The sequence below is a fragment of the Antechinus flavipes genome, chromosome 5 (genome assembly GCF_016432865.1).
Source record: "Antechinus flavipes isolate AdamAnt ecotype Samford, QLD, Australia chromosome 5, AdamAnt_v2, whole genome shotgun sequence".
Classification (NCBI taxonomy): Eukaryota; Metazoa; Chordata; class Mammalia; order Dasyuromorphia; family Dasyuridae; genus Antechinus; species Antechinus flavipes.
The window spans coordinates 285814071-285830702 of record NC_067402.1 but is presented as its reverse complement, the minus strand read 5'-3'; the positions used below and the strand labels follow the sequence as shown (position 1 = coordinate 285830702).

The following is a 16632-nucleotide window of genomic DNA, read 5'->3' as shown; positions in this document are numbered from 1 at the left end:
TAAAGATGTATAGATGTATTTTATATATACATATATATATATATATATAATATAGACAGATGTGTAATTGTGATAGCAATTGGATCTGATCTATTCTCAGGTCAGCATAACTTAGGTCCTTAGGTAAGGAGTTCTAAGTAGCAGGTATAGGTGGCCCAGCTTGTCAGCCATGCAGGACCAATTTCAAAAAATAAAGTAAATCTTTTCCCAAATCAAAAGAGTTTTCTCAAAGAAAGAATTTGTATTAGACTTGATGGGATGCAGCTTCTAAAGGAAATAGCACAATAATCCTGAGGCCCCCTAGTTTTAGAAATGAGATTGTTCTAACAATCTGCCAATAATCCTAAATTCCCCTGACCTTCGAAATACTATAGCAATTTATATATTTCTTCCCCTAGCTTTTAGGAAAGATAAAACAATAACCCTGAGGTTCCCTGGCTTTAGGAATACCATAATTCTAGCAACATTGCTGACTGTCAGATTTGCAATCTGTTGGTCAGTGATAACAAATTTCTTGAGACAACAGTGAATAGACCACTTCTCAGATCTACCTGTAAGCCATAAAATCAGCAAACAAGTAACATGAAACCCCTGATTTCTCTTACTTTTTCTTAGTTCTTCTTGCTTCTGGTTCTCTACTAAATTTAACCTCCTTCAATTGGTTTTACAATTATAATAAACTTTGCCCCTTGGATGGGTTCGAGATGGGAGACCTTAGTTTGAGATAGATTCAAACCTGCAAATTCTTTTGAGAAACTTTATGAAACTGGTCTTAAACCCCAACCTTTTGAGCTTTCCTTTGAACCTCAATGGAGATGCAGGAAAACTGGGACACTGATACATTGTTGGTGTAGTTGTGAATGAATCCAATCATTCTGGAGAGCAAGCTGGGATTATGCCCAAAAAGTTATCAAACTGTGCATACCCTTTGATCCAGCAGTGCTATTATGTGCTTATACCCCAAAGAGATACTAAAGAAGGGAAAGGGACCTGTATGTGCCAAAATGTCTGTGGCAGCCCCGTTTGTAGTAGCTAGAAGCTGGAAAATGAATGGATGCCCATCCATTGGAGAATGGTTGGGTAAATTGTGGTATATGAATGTTATGGAATATTATTGTTCTGTAAGAAATGACCAGCAGGATGAATACAGAGAGGCTTGGAGAGACTTACATGAACTGATGCTAAGTGAAATAAGCAGAACCAGAAGATCATTATACACTTCAACAATGATACTGTATGAGGATGTATTCTGATGGAAGTGGATTTCTTTGACAAAGAGAAGATCTAACTCAGTTTCAATTGATCAATGATGGACAGAAGCAGCTACACCCAAAGAAAGAACACTGGGAAATGAATGTAAACTGTTTGCATTTTTGTTTTTCTTTCCGGGTTATTTTTACCTTCTGAATCCAATTCTCCCTGTGCAACAAGAGAACTGTTTGGCTCTGAACACATATATTGTATCTAGGATATATTGTGACATATTTTACATGTATAGGATTGCTTGCCATCTGGGGGAGGGGATGGAAGGAGGGAGGGGAAAAATCGGAACAGAAGTGAGTGCAAGGGATAATGTTGTAAAAAAATTACCCTGGCATGGGTTCTGTCAATAAAAAGTTATAATTATTTTTTAAAAATATGGTATGAATATAAAGGGCTGCAATGTGACTGCATGAGATTATATCAATGTGGAATAAACAATAGAGCTTTTTTAGTTTACCTGATGATATTTCATTAGAATTAACTAATAGACAAAAAAATAATAAAGACTTTCCAAAACATAAAAAAAAAGAACCTCAATGGACCCAAAATTGAATATTAAGGGAACTGGGCTAATTCCAGAATTCCTTCAGTTTCCCCTTTAAATTGATTATGGAGTGGAAAACTCATTTCTTCATAAATGAAATCCATTAAGAGTTTTCATAAATTGATCATCAGAATTACCAAAATCAGGTTATAATTCAAACTATATAGAGGACAAACAATGGATTAATTTTGAGAAGGGAGATTTACATCTCATTAACTTAACCAAGATAAATTTAACATAAAAATCAGCATACTTTGAATGCCAGACATGGTGTGTGGTACTACTCTGATGCCAGGAAATATCTTCTCTTGGACATTCTGAAACAGTCTCATTCTTGGGACTGCTCTGAAGGAGGTTCTCCCTCTCTGGTTCCATATCACTTGTAGAAGGTACCTAGATAACTCTGCTAAAATCTGCCAGTAATAAAACTTCATGCAATTTAGTACAGTGTCTTAAAGTTAATTCTACAGTTCTGAAACTTCAAAGAATTTAAACTTTTTATACCACTTACTGTTTTTTTCTTTAACTCAATTATGAATCTGATATGAGAATCTTAAAAATAATTCATGAGGATCTGACTTATAAATTGAATACTTCTGCATTCAATTAAGCTTAACCAAGAGATACTTAATAATGAGAAAATAAATTATTGCTTGGAAGGTAGTATCTTGAAATTTTTAACTAACTGTAGAAATAGGGGTTGGTCATATGGAACATTTGTCCAGCCCTGTGGTAGAACATTCTGAGCTACTATTGACTGGATCAGTAACAAGCAGACATACTGTACTTTCTCAACATAGAGGTGCTGTCTCCTTTAAAATTGAAGGTTCAGGACCAATCAGAGGAAGGTATGTATGAAAGAATGGAAATCCCTGACCCAAGCAGAATAAAGGAATTTAGGACTTAATGACACAAAGTGTTCCAAGAAATGGTCCATTGGGATCATCAGTTCAGAACTGGAAGGGCCTTAGAGGTCATATTATCTCTTATATTCTTCCCCACCAGTTGGGAAGAAATTCTGGAGTTTATTGTACTTCAGAAGAGGAGAATAGAGATCAGAGGCTCAGGGAAGGGACCTCAGAGGCCATGGAGTCCAACTTCCTCATGTTCAGAGGAGGAAACTGAGGCTGGGGAATGACTTGGACTCATGGGAGCGTAGGTATATAGAGCTGGAAGAAGCTAGGAGCTCTTCATTTTTACCCCTGAGGAACCTGAAGCTCAGAGGCTTCTCCAAGGTCATTTAGACAGTGAGTGTCAGAGGCCAAATTCGAACTCAATATGTCTGACTCCAGAATCCAGGAGTTCCAGAACCTGCCATCATGTCTGCAGGTTTCTCTGAGCTTTCTGAGGCTGATCTTCAAAGGGACACAGGATCTCACTGGTTTGGATTCAACAACTTTCCAGCAAGTGGACTAGCTCAGAGTCTATGGTCAAGACCCTTCCCTTCCCTAATACACAGAGATACCCTGAGAGTATTACTCTGGAGGTACTCTTCCCCATTGGTTAATCAGCGAGTGTGGAAGCTCCTAAGTGCTTATCACCTTTGTTTGTGTTATAGCCTGGGCTCCTGATACTTTGGGCAAATCCATGGACCTCTTCTCATAGTAGCATGATGATATTGATGTTTTTGTTTGTCATTTGGGAAGGTTTTATTTTGTGTTTATTTTTGCCATTCATTTTTTTTTCTTTTGAGTTCTAAATTCTTTTCCTCACTCTCATTCTTCCTCTACCCATTGAAAGGCCAAAAATATGATATGAATTGGCATTGCGTTTTTACATATATAAAAAACAGAGAAATATTAGGAAAACTAGAAGTTAAGGGCAACCAGGGTTGCATTTTTTCCTTTTTAAAATTTTTATTGTTTTCTTTTTTTGGTTATACATGTACAATAATTTTTTAAAATGCACATTTCTTTATGAATCATGTTGGGAGAGAAGAATCAGAATAAAAGGGAAAAATCATGAGAGAAAAAAAATACAGAAGAAAAAGGGAAAAAAAGTGAACCTAGCATGTGTTGATTTACATTAAGTCTCCATAGTTCTCTCCCTTGATGCAAATGGTGTTTTCTATCCAAAGCTTATCGGAATTGCTTTGGATCGCTGAACCACTGACAAGAGCTAAGTCTTTCATAGTTGATCATGATTTCATTTCCCCCCACCTAAATATTATACACAGATACCATGTGGAAAATCCAGATCCTAGAAAATCATCAAAGGGCCACTGAGATAAAAGGACTTGTTCAGGGTCACTCAGTCATCCTTCTCAACTCTAAACCAAACTTTTTGTACCCCAAACCAGAATAACACAGACCATGTCAACTGTTATCATTAGCAGCACATTTATTAGGACTAAGAGAGCCTCAAGACTTAAGGATGCTCTGAAGTTTGTTGCATTGGAGGGCTCATTCGAAGGCCAATGATTTGATTGTGATGTCAGCACTAGTTCTCAAGTAGTCGATAGTTGTTACCTCAGTGCGATTGGGAATAGATATCTCTTGATTATTAGGAAGCTTCACGAAAAAAGAATGTTCTTGGAACTGTAAGATAATCTGAAAGTGGAGAAGACAGAATGAGGTCAACACAGAAACATGGGATCAAAGATAGGAAGAGCTGGGTCAAATTCCAGCTCAAGGCACTCACTATAAGAAAGTGTGATCTTGGGCAATGGATTTCTCCATTTTGAGCCTCACTTTTCTCCTCTGAAAAATGAAGGGGTCAGATGAGATGGCTTCTGATGTCCTTTCCAATTCTAAATCAAGTGTCCTGACAAACCCTAGAGTTTTCTCTTATCCTGTTTGGGCCATGGCCCTCTATAACTCCTTCCCTTTCTTTTCCCATTTTAGCTCAAGGATACTGGGCTGTCTTGCCATTGACCTTTGGAAACCCACTACCTTTTCACCCTCTAGCTTTTCATTTTCCCCCATCACAGTTTGCATCAAGGACTCTTTTGTCAAATATAAGGAGTGGATGAGATCATCTCTTGGGTTCTTTCCAGTGAAATATTCAAGCTCTGATTCTGGGGTCTTACCTCCACGTTGGTCCCGTCCATAAAGGGGAAGTTTTCCTCCCTTATTTCCTCGCCCCAATTTTCTTTCTCCATGGTGTTTAAGACGATGACATTGTAATCACCTAAATAGTTGAAGCGTGCATTGAAGTGCATTGCAATATTACCCCTGCCATCATTGCCCAGTGCAATTCTGAAACTGAGAGTAGAGAACACATCATTATTTGCATGAAATTAGAGCCTTGGAGATCCCCAATCAGAGAATTTCTGAGCTTGAAACCCACCCACCTCAAAAGAACAATCACCCAATCTTGACCAGAGGCACCATGATTGGTCTTCTGCAGTACCTCTTCTCTCCCCAAACTGTCCAACAAGTGATCTTTTACACATTTCATTACCTCCAGACAGGGAGCTCACTAATTCTACCAGTTGCTGGGAAGTTTCTATTAGAAAGTATTTTTGATGCTGAGTTCTTGCCCAGCCATGGGGGGGGGGGGGCTGAGGTAAAAAGTGTGTGATGGTTGTAATCAAGGTTAAGTGCAAGCAGGTGTGTAAAGGATTCAGCTCTCACCCATATTTGAATTGACTCATCCATCCCATGTCTCACTTACTGCTTGGCATCAGGTGATATGTCTCCTGATAATTTTAGGGTAACTCCAGGTTTCAGCTTCATCTTAGAGGCAACAATTTCCTGAAGAGACCACAGCAAGTTTAGGATTGTCTAAGAGGTGAGGGGACCTAGAGCTTTTCAGTTGGGAGGAATCCTCTGGTTCTAGAAAACCAGACTCTCCTCTAAGCTAATTAGTGCTGAAGTGGGTTTCAGCCCTAGCTCTTTAACCTTGGGGAAGCCCTTTCATGTCTCTGGGCCTCAGTTTACCCATCTATTTAATGGAGAACTAGAGGACTGACCCAGTGTATTCTTCATGTTACATATCAGGAATCGGAGATACAAAGAATCGGAAGGGACCTGTCCCAGGTCACACAAGTGAGCAACAGAATCAGAACCACACTACACATTTTTATTCAGTCTCAGGTTCATGTTTTCTCTGTCCCACTGGCTGCCCCAGAGCCTTTTTTTTTTTTTTGGCTGCTATGACATGTAACCTGGCCCTTGCTCAAGGATGAAGTGTGTGTGTGTGTGTGTAGAGAATGGGGAAAAGAAGGATTGTGGTTATTCCCCAAGGATAGGAGATAAACTATAACTCAATGAGGAAACTCTTTGCTAGGTAGGTCAGACTTAGCTTGCCTCCCCCATACCCCTGAGACATTATCCTGCCCTCCTCCTCATTCTCCCAAAGCTGTCCTCATCTCATTAAACTGGGATGGAAATCCATCCCAGAAAACTGTTCAGGAAGGGTTTTGCCCACTCTCCAGGGCCCCAATCAAGGAGAGGAGCCAACCATGTCCAGGAGGAGGAGTGTTGTCAAGTGAGGGAGAGGTTCAAAAAGAAAGGGGAATCAAGGGTTGCCCTGGCAGAAATACTAAAGACAAGTAATTTAGCTTCTTCTACCAGGGGTAAATAGACAAAGACACCTGGGGAGCACAGATGTGAAATCCTTTTCTATTCTAAATCATTAAGCAATTGGGAGCAAGATGAAGGGTAACTTATTAACTGGTTTCCTAGAGAAGAGGGAAGTAGTATGTTTATAAGTTGACTTAGATATTATTTTTAAAGGTGGGATAGGAAGGCCTAGAAAGGGGAATTTTTGCCTCCTGTTACACCCTTTCTTCGATCTCCACCTTCCTCCTTTTCTAGTTCAGCCTCTTCAGCCCAAACTCTTTCTGTACCATAAGGCTGGGGTGGAGCTGATTCTGTAAGACCATTATTTCTTCCAGAAAATCTGATCCTCTGGCAGAAGATTCATTTTTATCTCTATTCTGCTTCCTTTCCACCTTCCTTTGTAACTGAAGGAAGGGGATATCTCCCTATCCCCACCCAGATGAAATTCCTCTGAACCAGGGGGACATCGTAATCTTAATCTATGCCACAGCCCACTTACCCTTTGCTTTCCTCTCCTCAGAATCTCTCTGGATCACCAGCTTGTCAAAGACAAGGTGCAAGGGGGAGGTTATGAAAGGGATAGCCTTTGAAGGGCTGAGGAAGTCAGGGTTAGGGTTAGAGAAAGAAAAGGGAAGGAAGCCCAGCCCATGGGGATAGGATGAGAAAGGTAGAGCATCCCCACACCTTTCCCAAGTCTCCGGGATTCACCCAAAGACAAAGTCCCATTTCTGGATCCCCAATCTATATCCAGGACAAGTAAGGATTCCCTGGAGCACTCACGTAAGCCATGAAGAAGATGGGAAATGCTCCTGCGATTCTCCTGACTGCTCTGGTACCCAGAAGGATAATGACCAACTCTGATCCCCAAATGGTAACTCAAGGTGCCGTCAGATGCTTCAAATAGCTGCTGGGTCCCCAGATTTACTCAGACAGCCCACCTCCACATACTTCCGGCCCAACCCTCTGGCACTTCCTCCAATATCAAGCATAAAAGAAGAAGGAGTGTACCCCAGGGGCTGGACTGGTCAAATTTTCAAAGTTTTTCTTGGACAGGAGCCCTTAGCCACACCCTCAGCACATCAAGAACTTTCCTTTTCTAGCCTTCCCCCCAACACACCCAAACCTCAAAACCTGTTCTTTTGGGCTGGGGGTTGGGTCAAATGATTGACTGGGACAGCCAAGGGAAAACTGCTTTTACAATGAACAAGAGTCTGATCTTCTCAGGAAGAGAACCTGCCTGGGGCAGGTTGAAGAAGGACATACTCTTGGTGAGAGTTGCCTGGCCTCTAGAATCCATCTGAAGAAGGAAATCCTATGAAAAGATGGCATTTGGTTTTTTAATGTGTAAACTGAGGCCTTAGACTCCCTTGGTCAATGAGGAGTTGAACCAGGACTCTAACCTCAAGTCCATTGCTCCTTCCAGTCTTTCAGAAGGCTGTTTTTCTGACCAGCATTTTGTCCGGTCTGCATCATGAAGCCAGAGGAAGGCAGGCTGATGATCCTGAAAAAGTGATGCCATAACCTCTAACCTTTTACCTCTTCTCTCATTAGACCTCATTGGCAGGGAGAGTGTCTGTGGATAGCTAAGGGGAAGATGTATCACAGATCCCTAGCTTGGGTCCCATTTTCTGGTAGCATCAGTGAATCCCAAAGAGTCCCTGTGGCTCCCTTCCTTGAGTTAAGATGGCAGGACTTTCTGAGGAACTTCAACTTGCCTCCCTGTAGCCTTGTAATAGACTGGCCAGGGAGGGCTTTCTGACAACAGGTCTCTCCTTCAAAGTAAAGGCAGGGGAACTATGGGTTTACTTAGACTGGAGACACTCACAGATAGGAGATGGAGATGAACCAACTTGACCTGGAAGGTCCATTCTAGTGCCACTTTCTGGATCCTTTGGCTTCTAAGAGTCCAGCCAGACCTAAACCCTATGTTCCTTTGTATGGCAGAATCTCCTGCCTCCTACTGACTGGTAGAACAGTATAAATGTCTCAATTGGGAGCCTGCTGGGAGAGGGGGAAACCTCCCTAAGTCTCAGCTTCCCATTATGTAAAATGTAGGTGTTTAGTAATAGTGAAATGTCAACTCTTGAAAAGGACGTGTGTGTGTGTGTGTGTGTGTGTGTGTGTGTGTGTGTGTGTGTGTTTCAAAGCTGCCAATTCATCCCTAGCCCCTATAAGTAGAAGGTGGCATCTATAAGGCTGAACTGGGCTCCAACTCTGCTACATGTGACCTCTCCCTCTCTTCCCAAAATTAAAGTTTCCTGAGGTCCCAAGTGAGGGGAAAATGAAGCCTTCTACAGCACTCCCATTCTCCCCAATAGCAATGAGGTCTTTGGGGGACAGGGGACAGGAAAGGGAAGCCATGCCCTCAGCAGCAGCTGGAGCCCAGCTCTGCTCCCTTCCTTTTTCATCTACTTCCAGCATTGTGGTTGGGGGAGAAAGGAAGCAAGAGACCCCAAAATGGGGCTTGACCTTGCCAAGACTGTGAGAGATGAAAGGGCTGTTATCAGAATCGGATGATTAATCACTTGGGTTTGGGGAAACTTGAGAGGAAGAAAGTAGAGTCTGTTTTGCCGACTGTGCTGCTGGGAGCGCCCTCTGCCTTCTGATCATGGTTTTCATTTTTTTTGCTTTGTGTTTATTTCGCTAATCTCTTCAAGATTTGTGAAGTGTTCCTCTTGCTCTTGAGATAGGTCCTATGATTTTTTTTTAATTAAAGCTTTTTATTTCCAAAACATGTGCAGAGATAATTTTCAACATTCACCTTTGCAAAACCTTGTGTTCTAAATTTTTCTTCCTCCCTCCCTTACTCTCCACTTCCCAGATGGCAAGTAATCCAAGATAGGTTAAATATGTGCGATTCTTCTATACATATTTCCACAATTATCATGTTACACAAGAAAAATCAGATCAAAAGGAAAAAAAAGTGAGAAAGAAAACAAAATGCAAGAAAACAACAAAAAGAGTGAAAATACTATGTTGTGATGCACATTCGGTTCCCACAGTCTGGGTGCAGATGGCTCTCTCCATCACAAGACCATTGAGATTGGTCTGAATCACCTCATTGTTGAGTAGAGCCACCTCCATCAAAAGTGATCATTGTATAGTCTTGTTGTCGTGTACAATGATCTCCTGGTTCTACTCACTTCACTCAGCACCAATTCATGTAGGTCTCTTCAGGCCTCTCTGAAATCATCCTGCTAATCATTTCTTGTAGAACAATAATATTCCATAATTTTTATATACCATAACTTATTCAGCCATCCAATGAATGGGACATCCACTCGGTTTCCATTTTCTTGCCACTACAAAAAGGACTGCCACAAACATTTTTGCACATATAGATCCTTTTCCCTCTTTTATAATCTCTTTGAGATAAAGACCCAGTACATCAAAGGGTATGCACAGTTGGATAGGCCTGAGGGCATAGTTCCAAACTGCTCTCCAGAATGATTGGATCAGTTCACAACTCCACCAACAATGTATTAGTGTCCAGTTTTCCCACATCTCCTCCAATATTGATCATTATCTCTTCCTATCATTTTAACCAATCTGAGAAGTGTAAGACAGCCTCAGAGTTGTCTTAATTTGCATTTCTCTGATCAATAGTGATTTAGAACATTTTTCACAGGTTGTCTTTCACAACTTGACTTTAATGGAAATCTTTTGCATAATTTCACATGTGGTTTCTTAATTGTGGATGGGATAAAGGAGATTTAAAAAAACAAATGTAAAAAAATTTAATGTAACTGGAGAAAAATATTTTTAAATATTTAAAAATGAACATTAAAAAAGAAAAAAGAAAAATCAGATGAGAAAGACTAGATGGGTATGTTGGATTTGGGCACCTGACTCTCACCTGCAAATACAGAGAGGCTGACCGACAGGAGAGGATTTAGCCTGAATCCTGCTTAGCCCTAGAGACTAAACTAGGAGGAATTTGGGGAAACTGCAGAGAGAACTGTCCAATCAATCAATCCAATGGTGGAAGCTGTCCAAAAATGGAACCAACTGATCCCTTAGGAACTGAATTTCCCATTCTTGAAGGTCTAGATGACCATCTGGGAGAAAGTTTAAGAGAAGGATTTTATTAAATAGGCATAAGGTTCCTTCTAAGAGGAGATTTGAGGATTCTATTAGGAGATAGGGACAGACACCCAATCTGTGATGACAGTGTATATATACAGAACTTCTACTCCCCCTCATCCCCCAAATACTGTCTACATAGTATTACAGCAGAGGATAAATCCCTCAGATATAACTGACTTGTGTCACAGAATCTTTTTTTTTTGCTGAGCCAATTGGGGTTAAGTGACTTGCCCAGAGTCACACAGCTAGGAAGTGTTAAGTGTCTGAGGCCAGATGCCCCCATGCCATAGATCCTCTAGGCATTATGGTAAAGCTATTCTGAGAAAATTGTCATTTTTTAAGTAGTAGGAAGAAATAGTACATTTCAGCTCAAGTTCAGTGAAAATAAAGTGAAAAATAAAGTAAAAAAAAATTTTTTTCTTCTCCAAATTCACAAATCCTTTGGAATCTATCCATGGACCCTAGAGACATCTATGAATGCCAGCATTAGAACCCTTCTCTTAGAGCATTACCTCAAGCGCTGAGAAGTTAGGGAAGTTGGGAGGTGGAATTTGAAATCAGATCTTTTTATCTTTGAGGGAATGGATCTAGATCTACTATGATACCCTACTTTTAATTCTCTTGGGATCTCAATTTACAGATGAGAAAACTGAAAATCAGAGAATGGAAGTGACTTGCAATGGCAGGTCCTGACTTTCAGGTCCTGACCTTCAGGTCCCCCTCAAGAGAGAAATAAGAGCTAATGGTAAAACAGGAGGCAAGAGGGGAAAATGAGATACCTTCTTTTCCCTCAGTGTCTAAAGGGAGAGCATGTCATAGACTTTTCTGGGGCCCCTAATCTCCAGAATGATTGGATCAGTTCACAACTCCAGCAGCAATGTATTAGTGTCCCAGTTTTTCCACATCCCCTCCAACATTCATCATTATCTCTACCTATCATTTTAGCCAATCTGAGAGGTGTAAGGCAACCCCATTCTTTGGTTGTACTTGGAGGTTCACTGGGGACCCTGCCTCTCTCTCCTTTTACATCCCAACAGATCCTTCCCCTGATGATGAGACACCATGAAAACAGAAGTACAAAGCAATTCCATTAAACCAGAGCCGGTAGGGGGTGCCATAGTGCCACATTACCCTGGATTTGGAGTCAGGATAAAGTTTTTAACTTCTACCTATCTCAGTTTCCTCCGTCTATATAATGGGTTTAATAATATCCCAGAGTAGTTGTGAGGGTAAATTAGGTAATATTTGTAAAGTATTTTGCAAACCTTGCTGAGTTATAAACATTATTATTGGTTCTCACAACAACCATATAAAGGAAGCTTGGCTAGGATGTCTATTTAAAAATTAGTAAAGGGATTCACCTTAGCTGCCCCCCAACCCCGTCCAAATACCTTTAAATAATAACTCTAAACAAAGTAGTACATGCCCATCTTCCAGGTGAAGGACCGGCCTATTGAGGACGACTCCGGCAAGAATCTTGTTTGCAGTGACAAAGTTTGTCATAGGATAACTTATTTCCTTTACCTTTATAAAAATGGACAGTGGAGGAATCCATGACCTCATGGGGGATAATATCGTCTTGTTATATAACTTGGAAAATTTCAGTAAGCTTTTGTATGATCATTGAACCCCTGCTTTGTAAATCAGTTGAAGTAGAATCAACATCAGGAACTTTGGCACTGAAGAAGAATCTTTTTTCTATAAAACTATTTATTTTCTTTTTTTCTTTTTTTTTAAATAACTTTTTATTGACAGAACCCATGCCAGGGTAATTTTTTACAGCATTATCCCTTGCACTCACTTCTGTTCCAATTTTTCCCCTCCCTCCCTCCACCCCCTCCCCCAGATGGCAAGCAGTCCTTTACATGTTAAATAGGTTATAGTATATCCTAGATACAATATATGTGTACAGAACCGGACAGTTCTCTTGTTGCACAGGGAGAATTGGATTCAGAAGGTAGAAATAACCCAGGAAGAAAAACAAAAATGCAAGCAAAAACTATTTATTTTCAAAGAATATGCACGGATAATTTGACAACATTGACTCTTGCATAACCTTGTGTTTCAGATTTTCTCCTCCTTTCACTTGCCCCCTCCCCTAGATGGCAAGCAATTCAATATATGTTAAATATGTTAAAATATATGTTAAATCCAATATATGTTAACATATTGAGACCATTCTCTTGCTGTACAAGAGAAATCAGATCAAAAAAAGATAGTAAATGAGAAAGAAAACAAAATGCAAGTGAACAACAAAAAGAGTGAGAATATTACGTTGTGATTCACATTCAGTTCCCACACTCCTCTTTCTGCGTGTAGATGGCTCTCTTCACAAGATCATTGGAACTGGCATCATTCATCTCATTGTTGGAGAGAGCCACATCCATCAGATTTGATCATTGTATAATCTTGTTGCTGTGTACAATGAAACTGTGCAATGTGACTGATGATGAGGATCTTTAGATTTTTATAAAATTTTTCTTTAGAAAGTTTAGAGTTTGGCACTGATGATGATGGTGTGGTAACTTTCCTGCAAGTGGCAATCCCATTATCATGAGTCTGTCATTCACTCATTTTGGTAAGCATAGAAGCTTATTGACCAGATTAGTTTGTATTACAAAACCTATACCAACTTCATTGTGTTCTACTTCACTGCTGAACCTCCAGGGGAAAAAATGGGTATTCATCACTTATTTCAGTAAGCTGGATTTAATTTTCTAGCTTTGTTTCACTCAGGGGCTATTTTGATATGAAACCTGTAGAGTTCTCTCCGAATAAGAACTGTTTTGTTTTTCAAGTCTACCAGAATTTTTATTCATCAAAAGTGTAGACACATTTCATGTACCAATAATGAATGGAATCACCTTTGTAAAATACATATTATATATGTGTGTGTGTGTGTGTGTGTGTGTGTGTATATATATATAATACATATTATATATGTATGTATATATATATTTGTATTTTGACCACAGGCTATGATCCCAGCCTGTTAAGTCAGCCAGGGTTAGAGTAGGTAAAGCAGACAATTTTAATAGCAACTTTTCAAAACCCTTCCTCATACATCCTTAAAAAGGCTGTTCAGACACCCAGAGGTCACTCTGCTTTGACTCAGAGAAATGACCACAAGGTCTGGGCCAACTGTATATACGCAGGATTGCAACTACAGTTCCCATGTGTACCCACTCTTGCTTCTTCATCACTTGTTGGTTCTCAAACATTTGAGATAGGTAAAAACAGTAAAATGGTACAAGTGATGTCTTTTGAATAATACACAAGTTGAATTTGAGTAAGGCAGAGTTGTGGGAAGTCATCGGCTTCAATTTCTCTTCCAGAATCACTGGAATTCAGTTGTAAGACAAAAATCAAGAAGACTGGCAATGGCTTCAACAGAGAACTTGGGTATGTTTCATTTCTGACCAAGCTCTACGTGCCCAAGCTATCTTTGTGACCATTAGATCAAATTGTTCAGATCTATACCCATTCCACCGGGGAAATTCTTCCCAGGCTTAAGATAGACACCCCTTCTAACTTACCAACACAGTTGATACCTGGCAGTTGGGGTCAACCTTGATTAGACTGTCTGTTAAAACAGTTTACTGGAATTTGGACACTGGGTATTCTATGGCTTCTTGAAGCTGAAGCTGAAGGTTGGTGGCATCTCTCCTTTAGAGTCCAAAGTGCTTAGCAGATGACACAAACACTGTGACCAAATACTTAACCCAAATTTTATAATAAGGTACTATAAACACAGAAAAGAAAGAGAAAAAAAATCAAACTTCTTAACTGGTACAAATAGAAGGCCACAATATTTTAGTCAATTTCTTCATATTACTGAATTTCTAACCCACTGGAGGTGGAACAGATAACTGTGTTAGCAGGCAGATGATAAATCCGAATATTAATTTACTTATTTTGAGGGGATAAAGAATCAGATTGTTAACAATTAGATCTTACATACTTCTATCATTCTCATGTCTTCAACTTGCTCTGATTCTAGAAATTTGTTAAAGAAGAAAAGGCAGGGACAAGATTATAAAAGCAAAATGGTCCTTCAGACCTTGACCTAAGGCCACAAAATGACTCAACATGTATGGTAAGATAAGGCATCCTTAAATGATTGACATCAGCTAAGAATCATAATTTGTCAAGCAAACATACAGTAATGATTGTACCGCATAACCCAGCTTCAAGAATAACCAGGTGGAAAACTGCTTGATCAGTGAGGGGAATTTGAGTCAAAATAATTCTAACTTTGGCTATACCCAAGTCATCTTCTTGGTTTTTCCCAGATACAGACCTCCTCCACCCATAATATCTACTTTCAAAGCTTATGGTATTTCTCTTGAATGGAGGATAATTAATTTAATGGTCCATCAGAAAATTATATCAAAAAAACACTTTAAAACAATATCAATTACAGGAGCTTTTATCTCAAATGGGAATTTTCACTACACTGCTCGATAGTTATTTTTATTTTCATGGAGTTTCAATAAGCAAGAAAAGTTTATCAAAGAATTGGATACTAAGGAAATGGTTATCAACTGGGGAATGACTAAACAAGCTGTAGGCCCCTACCATTAATGATGTTCAAGCAATGGCTTATGATAGATATTATAAAGAACATTGTTGCCCTAGGAGGGATCTCTGTAGGCAGTAAAGGGCAGAGCCAGGATTTGAATCCAGCTCTTCTGACTTTGTAGAGGGCTAGTATCTCAATAGATAGGCTAATAATATCACCAATGTGACATGGTTTCAAATAAAGAACAGAATAAATGGAGCTATTTATGATTCCAAGCTCACTTGGGATATATCTGAATTAGCTGCCTTGGCAGAAAATATGGCAAAAAGTAGTTGCCCTGGAATTGATGCTGATAGCAGAACAAACCAAATATTTGAGTGGTTAAAAAAGATAAATCCTGTAAATAATCTGACTTCTATGCTTTTGCATTTTGTTCCTCTTGCATGTGTTGTTATTCTTATACTCATTGGCTTAGCCCCTTGTGCTTTCTGGTATGTCTTTAAAAAAAGGGGGGACATGTAGAGGGCCAGTAAGTCCATGCCCATATTGGATCACTATCTCTTCTAACAATCTTTTAAAGACATACTCAGGGTAAATTTAGGAGAATGCTTGTCACAGGAACAAGGCATTTCTACTACACTATTTACACCTTAACAATTAAGTAAGGACATACTTAAAGTAAATACATTAGTATGGTAATTTCTGATTTTTACTACTCTGTTTCAACAAGTACTTTGATATTGATAAAACATCACAACTATTTCTAATTCTGGTAATATTGATGAGTATCATAACTAAGCTATTTACAATTCTGTTTTGATGAGTATCTTGGTATTGATAATTAAGGTAGATACTGAAATATCAAAGTATGGAAGGTGCATTAACCCTGGAGGAATATGAAGTCAACTGAAGGAAGCAAGTAATGTTGTAACACCAGCCTAAAAGGTATATAAACACTAGCGCTCAGATCAATAAGTGAAGGCTGCCTGACCTCGGTATTTCACTGAAGCTGGATTCCAACATGACTTCAATCATAAGAGTTCTCTTTGGTCTTTCTATATCAATTTCATCATAACAACCTTAATATGGTAGATGGACAGAAAGTACCATTATATCCTTTATTCAGATGAGGAAATTGAATGTCGGAAAAGTGGATTGAATTGCCTTGGCCATGTAGCTACATTGTTGGGAAGTGGGATTGATAAACCGATTTTTCTGATTTATAATGAACAGGCTACTGGGCTTGGAGTCAGATGGGTCTGGGTTAAAAACCCATTTCAGGGTCTTGCTAAGTGGATACATCACTTCCTTCCTGGAAGTGCAGTTTCCTCAATGATCAAATGAGGGACATAGAATGGACTTTGGAAGTTCCCTTCCATCTTAATTATAGAGTCTGGTGTTTGAAGGGGTCAAAGTATATAAAGGTAATGGGGCTGTGGTTTAGGATGGTGAAATACGAATGTATAGCACACACCAGGAATTTATTGTACTTCAGAAGAGGAGATCAGAAGCCATTGAGTCCAATTTCTTCATATTACAGAGGAAGAAAGTAAGACAGAGGAGTGACTTGGGTTCATAGGGGTACTGAAGTAGAGAACTGGAAGGACGTGGGAGAAGGTGCAGGGACTTCTCCAAAATCATCTATGCAGTGAATGTCAGAGGCCAAAATCAAGCCAATAATTCTGATTCCAGAGCCAGGGAGTATCTTCCCA

At 39.6% G+C, this 16632-nt stretch overlaps 1 protein-coding gene across 1 annotated transcript; it reads right to left on the bottom strand.

The window, feature by feature from the left end:
* Positions 1 to 4129: 4129 nt before the first annotated feature.
* Positions 4130 to 7147, bottom strand: LOC127538233 (galectin-1-like). Its single transcript, XM_051961880.1, has 4 exons — positions 7093 to 7147; positions 5423 to 5502; positions 4836 to 5010; positions 4130 to 4356 (listed from the first exon to the last, which is right to left on the bottom strand). The coding sequence occupies exons 1-4, from the start codon at positions 7099 to 7101 to the stop codon at positions 4210 to 4212; spliced, it is 411 nt and encodes a 136-aa protein (XP_051817840.1). The 5' UTR covers positions 7102 to 7147; the 3' UTR covers positions 4130 to 4209.
* Between the last annotated feature and the right edge of the window lie 9485 nt (positions 7148 to 16632).

What these genes read in the sequence shown, in the direction of transcription:
- LOC127538233 (XM_051961880.1), bottom strand. An exon ending in ATATCACCTGATGCCAAGCA is followed by an intron (nt 5,011 to 5,422) that starts GTAAGTGAGACA and finishes CTCTACTCTCAG; the next exon opens with TTTCAGAATTGCACTGGGCA. An exon ending in TGGACGGGACCAACGTGGAG is followed by an intron (nt 4,357 to 4,835) that starts GTAAGACCCCAG and finishes CTCCACTTTCAG; the next exon opens with ATTATCTTACAGTTCCAAGA.